The following is a 9190-nucleotide window of genomic DNA, read 5'->3' on the forward strand; positions in this document are numbered from 1 at the left end:
TTTGCATTATTAAGCTGTGGTGGTAATAATTGTATTAGTGTGAGGGGAGTGTATGTGTATGTTACAATATTTTGTTACATTTTGCAGGACCCTCCAGGCCAGGCCAATTCAAATGACTGTGGAGTGTTCATGGTTATGGTCAGTTTTGAGTGCAGAGGCACTTTTTACATTGTTGTTTTCCCCATGACATACAGAGTAGTCCAGTCTGAGTCTCTTGACTGGCACTGAAATATTCATGTAGATGTCTCAGTAGACCTATACAAAATGTTAGTGCAATCCTTCTGATTTGCATCTCTACTTTACAGTACGCTCTTTATATGGCCTTGGGGTGGAGATTTGACTTCAGTCAGGTATGACTTTGTGGGGACTCCTCTTGTGAAAGTTTGTGACCCTGACACTAATGCGCGCACACACACAAACGTTGATGGTCCTAAATTAATATTTTGTCTGTCAGTTAAATATTCTAAACAAGTTGATTATTCCCGTTTGAGTATTCCTACTCTCATGAACTGATATTTGCACACAGCCTTCATCATACTGACAAAGCATCCTTTAGTTTAAACATGTATTGTGAGCCTGTTTGCACTTTGTTTCTTTTAGGATGACATGCCATGGTTACGAAGGTGGTGGTGCCATACGATGCTTGCAAATATGACTCTCGCTGCAAAGTATGCAATTACTACTTATTTTCTTCAAAGTAATGATTCCATGAGGAGCAAACCTGTTCCTAATTCTCTGCTGGTTTTATTTGACAGCGCTAATGACACTGCTTTGGCATGTAATGTCTTGCTAGCCGAAGAACCGGCAAGGTATGATGGAATAAAAAAAAACAACTGTAAATCCAATCTAAAAACCAAATATTCTGTAATTGTACTATACTCCTCACAAGGTCTCTTCTTTCTTTCTTAGCAAAATTCAACGTATGGGGGACATACATCCCGAGGAATCCCTTGAACAGGTATTCAGGTGTAGGGGGTTAAGAAGGTTTTAGTGGTTGATACTGCACTTTCAGCATCTTGTTGAAACATTTTGTTGAAACAATTGTTTTCCTCAGGCCATCCAAACACACAGCATTATTTGGACCTCAGTGGGTTTAACAGTACGTTATTAGGATGGGAATATGTGTATTGGTGAAAAGTATTGTACTGAATGTAAATGTGATATCAAATTTACTTTTGTCTTCCTCTCAGAGAACCATGACAAGAATCAATGATACGGGACAACTGGATACGGGACAACATGTCTCTTTTCCGTGGACATGTTGAACTGCCCAGCATATTGTCCATGACAGCAGTGGATCGACAGCAGTTCTTTCAGAACATTGCCAATGATGATGACATCCATGACTCAAGAGAATGCCTCCTTTTTGTTTTTGAATGTCAAGAAGATTACACAGTTTTTTTTTTATTCTTGTCCAGCTGTGTCAGCAATGTTCAACACCCCTGCCCTTTCCCCTTAGCCAGAGGACGGGCACCACCCCTGTCCACCCCTGGCCCACCTACCACCCCAAAATCTGTATATATATATTATATTATTATTATTATTATTATTATTATTAATGTCATCTTTAATTGTTGTTGTTGTGTTGACTTTTATTTGTGAAAAATAAATACATTTTTGGATAAACTTGTTTGGACTTGTACAAACCTATTTAACCCTTATACTATGTTAAAAAAAATATATTGATTATGTTGCTGTCATGAATCGGAGGCAAGGGACCCAGAATTCAGCCAGGCCAGCAGAGGTTCGGTAAAATAATATTTATTAACAAAAACCAAAAAGGGCAGATAAACAAACAGTCCAGTTGGGCAGGCAAGGCAGGAACAGACAGAAACAGGGTGGCTCAGATCTCTGGGGAACAAGGGGTCAAAAATCCAAAAGCAAACCAATATACAAACTTGCAGGAGGAGACTCACCTATACTCAAACAGACGACCTGGCACTGATGTCTGGTCTCAACAGTTTATATGGAGGTGGAAGCAGGTGAAACCGGTGAGAAGTGATTGCAGCAGGGGTGGAGTTAGGCAGGTGTGCAGAATAAGTAATTAGACCAGACATCAGTGCTGAGGCTCAAAACAAGAACAGATCAGACAAATATAAATAGCTGACAAGACAAGTGGACAGAAACAAACTACACACACACGATCTAATAAAGAACAAAACAACCCTGAAGTACAAACCTAAAACAGAAAATAAAGCTAAGACTAAAACTGATGACAAAACAGGATAAACTAACAGTAAACAAGAACCTAGACAAGACAAAACTCAAAGCAACCAGAGAACCTAAGGAAGGAGGGCAAAATACCTTAAACATAAACCAGAACGTGACAGAGCCCCTCCCTTAAGGGCGGATTCCAGACGCCCTAAAACAAGACAGACTAGACCGGGTGGGTGGAGGGAGGTACTGGACGGAGGGCCAGAGTCAAAACAAAAACAACCCAAACCGGGCGAAAGTCGAAAAACAAAAAACAAAGAGTCTGATGGGCATCCTGAACGACGGCCCGGACGAGTCAGGTTCTCCGGCGGGCTTCTCGGACCACGGCCCCGGCGTGTCTGGTTCTCCGGCGGGCGTCCCGGACGACGGCCCCGGCGTGTCTGGTTCTCCGGCGGGCGTCCCGGACGACGGCCCCGGCGTGTCTGGTTCTCCGGCGGGCGTCCCGGACGACGGCCCCGGCGTGTCTGGTTCTCCGGCGGGCGTCCCGGACGACGGCCCCGGCGTGTCTGGTTCTCCGGCGGGCGTCCCGGACGGTGGAACGAGACTCTCAGAGGCCAACGCCTGGAGAGAGAGAGAACAAAAACTGGCGCCGGACTAAAGGCTACCGGAGGTGCCGAACTACAGGCTGATGGGGGAGCCTGGCTACAGGCTGCTACTGACAGAGCCTGACTACAGGCGACTAAAGGGGGAGCCTGGCTAATAGCTACGGGTGGCAGGGCCTGACTACAGGCTTCTACAGACAGGGCCTGGCTACAGGCTTCTACAGACAGGGCCTGGCTACAGGCTTCTACAGACAGGGCCTGGCTACAGGCTTCGGGCGACAGGGCCTGGCTACAGGCTTCGGGCGACAGGGCCTGGCTACAGGCTTCGGGCGACAGGGCCTGGCTACAGGCTTCGGGCGACAGGGCCTGGCTACAGGCTTCGGGCGACAGGGCCTGGCTACAGGCTTCGGGCGACAGGGCCTGGCTACAGGCTTCGGGCGACAGGGCCTGGCTACAGGCTTCGGGCGACAGGGCCTGGCTACAGGCTTCGGGCGACAGGGCCTGGCTACAGGCTTCGGGCGACAGGGCCTGGCTACAGGCTTCGGGCGACAGGGCCTGGCTACAGGCTTCGGGCGACAGGGCCTGGCTACAGGCTTCGGGCGACAGGGCCTGGCTACAGGCTTCGGGCGACAGGGCCTGGCTACAGGCTTCGGGCGACAGGGCCTGGCTACAGGCTTTCGGGCGACAGGGCCTGACTACAGGCTATCGGGCGACAGGGCCTGACTACAGGCTTCGGGCGACAGGGCCTGACTACAGGCTTCGGGCGACAGGGCCTGACTACAGGCTTCGGGCGACAGGGCCTGACTACAGGCTTCGGGCGACAGGGCCTGACTACAGGCTTCGGGCGACAGGGCCTGACTACAGGCTTCGGGCGACAGGGCCTGACTACAGGCTTCGGGCGACAGGGCCTGACTACAGGCTTCGGGCGACAGGGCCTGACTACAGGCTTCGGGCGACAGGGCCTGACTACAGGCTTCGGGCGACAGGGCCTGACTACAGGCTTCGGGCGACAGGGGCCTGACTACAGGCTTCGGGCGACAGGGCCTGACTACAGGCTTCGGGCGACAGGGCCTGACTACAGGCTTCGGGCGACAGGGCCTGACTACAGGCTTCGGGCGACAGGGCCTGACTACAGGCTTCGGGCGACAGTGCGCTAAAGCTACGGGGAGCTGGCACTGGAGACAGTGCGCTAAAGCTACGGGGAGCTGGCACTGGAGACAGTGCGCTAAAGCTACGGGGAGCTGGCACTGGAGACAGTGCGCTAAAGCTACGGGGAGCTGGCACTGGAGACAGTGCGCTAAAGCTACGGGGAGCTGGCACTGGAGACAGTGCGCTAAAGCTACGGGGAGCTGGCACTGGAGACAGTGCGCTAAAGCTACGGGGAGCTGGCACTGGAGACAGTGCGCTAAAGCTACGGGGAGCTGGCACTGGAGAAGGTGCGCTAAAGCTACGTGGAGCTGGCACTGGAGACGGTGCGCTAAAGCTACGTGGAGCTGGCACCGGAGACTGAGTCTTTGAGCTGCGGGGAGCAGGCACCGGACACTGAGTCTTTGAGCTGCGGGGAGCAGGCACCGGACACTGAGTCTTTGAGCTGCGGGGAGCAGGCACCGGACACTGAGTCTTTGAGCTGCGGGGAGCAGGCACCGGACACTGAGTCTTTGAGCTGCGGGGAGCAGGCACCGGACACTGAGTCTTTGAGCTGCGGGGAGCAGGCACCGGACGCTGAGTCTTTGAGCTGCGGGGAGCAGGCACCGGAGGCTGAGTCTTTGAGTTGCTGGGAGCCGGCACCGGAGGCTGTGCTTTAAAGCTGCGGTGAGCCGGCACTGGAGCTGAAATCGAGTGCGAGTCTTCCAGGACCCCTTCTTGGGGCTTGGGTGGAAGCTGTTCCTCCTGGACCCCTTCATCGCCCGCTGGCGGCGGACCCCCCTGGGTCTCCTCGTCGCCCGCTGGCGGCGGACCCCCCTGGGTCTCCCCTGGAGACTTGGGGAGAGGCGGACCCTCCAGGGCCCCCTCTGGAGACTTGGGGAGAGGCGGACCCTCCAGGGCCCCCTCTGGAGACTTGGGGAGAGGCGGACCCTCCAGGGCCCCCTCTGGAGACTTGGGGAGAGGCGGACCCTCCAGGGCCCCCTCTGGAGACTTGGGGAGAGGCGGACCCTCCAGGGCCCCCTCTGGAGACTTGGGGAGAGGCGGACCCTCGGAATCTCCCTCCTCGTTGCCGAGCGGAGGCGGACCCTCCTGGGTCTTCACGTCGCCCGCTGGCGGCGACCCCTCAGGGACAGGAGCCGATGCGTCAGCCAGAGTAACCGCTCGCCGGCGTTTGCGGCGGAGGGACGGCTGCGGCAGAGTGCTCCTCCCTTGGGTGTGGCGTCTGGGACCAACACCAGGGGGACAAAACGCCAGCCTGGAACCCTCAAATGAGGCCCACTGCAAATTAGCTCTGTCGGGGACAGAGCTCCAGGGCCGCAGCAGGCTCATCATAGAAGAAAAAAAAAAGTCAGGGAAAAAACAACAAAAAAGTGAACGTGCTGGTCTGGCGATGGGTCCTGTGTGGGCCAGGTCGTTCTGTCATGAATCGGAGGCAAGGGACCCAGAATTCAGCCAGGCCAGCAGAGGTTCGGTAAAATAATATTTATTAACAAAAACCAAAAAGGGCAGATAAACAAACAGTCCAGTTGGGCAGGCAAGGCAGGAACAGACAGAAACAGGGTGGCTCAGATCTCTGGGGAACAAGGGGTCAAAAATCCAAAAGCAAACCAATATACAAACTTGCAGGAGGAGACTCACCTATACTCAAACAGACGACCTGGCACTGATGTCTGGTCTCAACAGTTTATATGGAGGTGGAAGCAGGTGAAACCGGTGAGAAGTGATTGCAGCAGGGGTGGAGTTAGGCAGGTGTGCAGAATAAGTAATTAGACCAGACATCAGTGCTGAGGCTCAAAACAAGAACAGATCAGACAAATATAAATAGCTGACAAGACAAGTGGACAGAAACAAACTACACACACACGATCTAATAAAGAACAAAACAACCCTGAAGTACAAACCTAAAACAGAAAATAAAGCTAAGACTAAAACTGATGACAAAACAGGATAAACTAACAGTAAACAAGAACCTAGACAAGACAAAACTCAAAGCAACCAGAGAACCTAAGGAAGGAGGGCAAAATACCTTAAACATAAACCAGAACGTGACAGTTGCAGGTCATTTTGACCCGTACTATGTAAATTAATGCAAAACAGTCACAAAAACAGGTTAAACCAATAAACAATTAACTAATATTGAATAAACCTTTAGAAAAGTGGCACACAATACAATTTTAATTAATTAATAAAGACTTTATTTAATAGCTATTTTGTGTGAGTGTTTTCCCTAGTCACAAACACGTTTTGTACTATTATTGTGTTCTTTCTGCAGATGTAATTCTTACATTTCACACATAATCAATATGACCGGGAGTCATATTGATGATGGCAGTCTGCCTCGACTTTGATGTGGTGATGTAGAGTGTTTTACACAGACCCTCAGACCGAGATCCTTCACACACACGTTGGTCTGGGTCTCAGAGGTGGATTTTTTGGGATCTGGGGTCCGTTCTTCGTACGTTGCTTAAAACATCCAAGATCAAATGACACATCCAAGATGATTTCCTCCGGCTAATCATGATCCGGCTAATTGGGTTCTTCCAACACACCTGTTGTTTATGATTAGTATGGCAGGATTGAGTTATCTGAGATAACTGCGCGTTCATGCGTTTGTTTAAAAGGGGAAATGTATCGATAGTAGAAACATTGATCAGCAACGCTGCTATTGGCTGTTCAGCATGAACAAAGAACGCCCACAGTTTTTCTCCCAGCAGAACAAGAGCTTTTAAAAGAAGGTTATGATGAATTTGAGTCATTAATTAAAACGACAGGTAACACCTCAAAGTCTGCTAAAACCAGGAGAGAGGTCTGGCAAACAGCCGCAGAGAAATTAAATTGTAAATACTGTCCATGATAGATGTTTCTATCACTTTCTACAGTATATATTTTTGCATTTTAATAATTTCACAAGTACTTTGTTCTTTTATGTCAGAGCCTCCATGGGAGCCACTGGAACATGGGGAAAAAGTACAAGAATATTCTACAAAATGATAGCCTTTATGTGTTTGTCTGTTTTTAACAGCCACCAATAAGAAGGCTGAAAAAAATCGGGTTCTTTTTACTTTTACATGTTTAACCCTTTTTCTTTTTTTTCACAAAATGACTCAAGGTGCCATCTGTTCCCTATATTAACGGCATCTTCAACAAAAGAAAAAGTATTTTGACCTGAAAAAAAAACACAAATTAAGAGGAGAATTTGAACTCCACAACGTGAAAAAGAGAAAAACTGCACTAGAGATCGAGTTGCTTCAAAAGGACCTTCAGAGTAAATTCTAATACACCACTTTACATAACTATTTCTTACTGCAGGCAAAAGATGACTTGCTGACTTTTCTTTATAAATAATTGTTTAAATAAAATGACAGGAACAAAGCATTATTTGTTTCGTCTTTTATTGAACATAAAAAAAATGGTGTTCCACAGTGTTTCCAAGATTATTTATCGGCTACTGTCACCGAAAATAACGTGACTGCAGTTTTTTTTATTTATTTTTTTTATTCAACAATTGCACAGTTTACATGAACATTCCTTTCCAATGAAAGAATAATACAATGTGCAGTTTCCACCATTGCGGGTGTTATAGCAAAAAACAAAAATGAAGATTTACATCATCACATTTTGCCAGGGGAAGTACAAGTTTACAAAAAGATATTAAATTGTTTACACACATTCACAGTTTTTATTGCCTTTTGATTAAGAGAATACTTAATCGTGTTGACATATTGCTTGACCTCATTGTTAAAAGCAATAAAAGATGTTTTGGAATGTGCAAACTTACATTTATGAATGTAAAACTTTGCCAGGAGAATAATCCAATTAATAATGAAAGTTTCATTTGGCCTAGTTCTGTTGAGGTCATAAAAACCAAAAAGGACATCCTTCCAAAATAACTTGAAATCTTTCTCAATTTTTTCTGCAATAAAATTACAAATGTCAGACCAGAGATTTTGGACAAAAGGGCAATGCCAAAACAAATGTGTTACTGTTTCAACACTCATAGAACAGAAAGTGCACATAACATCAATGTCTTTTTTAAATTTTTTGACAATATGTGACAAAGTGGGTGAGAACACCATTTGTCTGTTTATATACATTTGGTAACATTCTGGTTTGTTTTGATTTAGCCATATTGTATTTAGTCTTTAGTTTGCAAATATATATACTATCCCGGGTTTGTTTATGTTTTGCATTTCTAATGATTATTTACTATAACATCGTGGTTCAAATCATTCAGTTTGTAATTGTTTTTTCATTTATCTTGTGTATTTTATTTCAGTGAATTTACCTGATGTTTTACTTTACTTCCTGGAAATTAGGCCTTCCTGTTGGAGGATTGGCACAGGAAGAGACCATCTGAAGAGGGGGAAGCAGTAATCCATCCATATTAAGTTTTGGGCATTGTGTAATTTAATGCTGTTTGTATTTTAATTGTTGCATTGTTTCATATTCAGATAGTGCTGAATTGGATTGATTTTAACAATGATACATTTGATAGGAAATGTATCAATTGTTTGGGGGTGCCTGTGTGGGAGAGTCCATTGGAGGCCATTTTGTCTACCTTGGTGGGGAAAGGTATAAAAGACAAGAAATTGAGAGAGAGGGAGAGAACCAGGTCAGTGTAGCTGTGTGCATGTGACATTAATTTTGGTTGCTTTATGTTCAGTTTTGATCTGTTGAGCCATGTTACCCTTTTAGTTCTTTTTTGAGATTTTTTGTAAATATTTTTTCAACACCTTTTTGTGAATAAATCACCTGCTGCACTGGACATCTTTTGCCTGACTGCCTTCCTTTTAGCCACTTTGGCCAGGCTAACTCACATTTGGTGGCAGTGGTGACTTCCAGGCCAAGGAAGAGGCAGTGGAGAAGATGTCAACCCGGTCAAAGAGGGCCTTTGTTCCAGACTGTGAAGAGGAAGAAGTCGAAGAAGCCAGTGACCAACAAGGGGCAGTAAGTGGCCATGTTACCGGACAACTAAATGTGGCTGAACTGACGAGACTTTTGCAATCCCTGATGCAACAACAGGCAGAACGTGATGTCAAACTGGAGCAGGAGTACAAGCGACAGGAGGACAGATGGAGGCAAATTCGGCATCAGTTTTCCCAGCTTCAACAGCAGGTGCAGCAGGAGAGGGTTGACCATCTGCAATCATGGGAAGCTCCAGCATCTACTTCTGCGCTATCAAGAGGACCTACTCCAGAACCATCTTCCCTTCCACAGGATCTACTCCAGCGTGACTCTGAACCAATGCGACAACCCATTGGAACACAGCATTCAACGCTGGTGAGACA

General features: G+C 47.2%; 1 protein-coding gene across 1 annotated transcript in view; it reads left to right on the forward strand.

Moving 5' to 3' along the window:
* LOC118559585 overlaps nucleotides 1-1212 on the forward strand; it is an 8090-nt gene extending 6878 nt beyond the window's left edge. The window contains 6 exon segments of the mRNA XM_036130278.1: nucleotides 88-138; nucleotides 306-350; nucleotides 601-668; nucleotides 756-809; nucleotides 910-958; nucleotides 1191-1212. Coding sequence (XP_035986171.1) covers nucleotides 88-116 — 29 coding nt within the window. The 3' untranslated portion in view covers nucleotides 117-138; nucleotides 306-350; nucleotides 601-668; ... (1 more) ...; nucleotides 910-958; nucleotides 1191-1212.
* Nucleotides 1213-9190: the final 7978 nt, after the last annotated feature.

Source organism: Fundulus heteroclitus, unplaced genomic scaffold, assembly GCF_011125445.2.
Source record: "Fundulus heteroclitus isolate FHET01 unplaced genomic scaffold, MU-UCD_Fhet_4.1 scaffold_321, whole genome shotgun sequence".
Taxonomy (NCBI): domain Eukaryota; kingdom Metazoa; phylum Chordata; class Actinopteri; order Cyprinodontiformes; family Fundulidae; genus Fundulus; species Fundulus heteroclitus.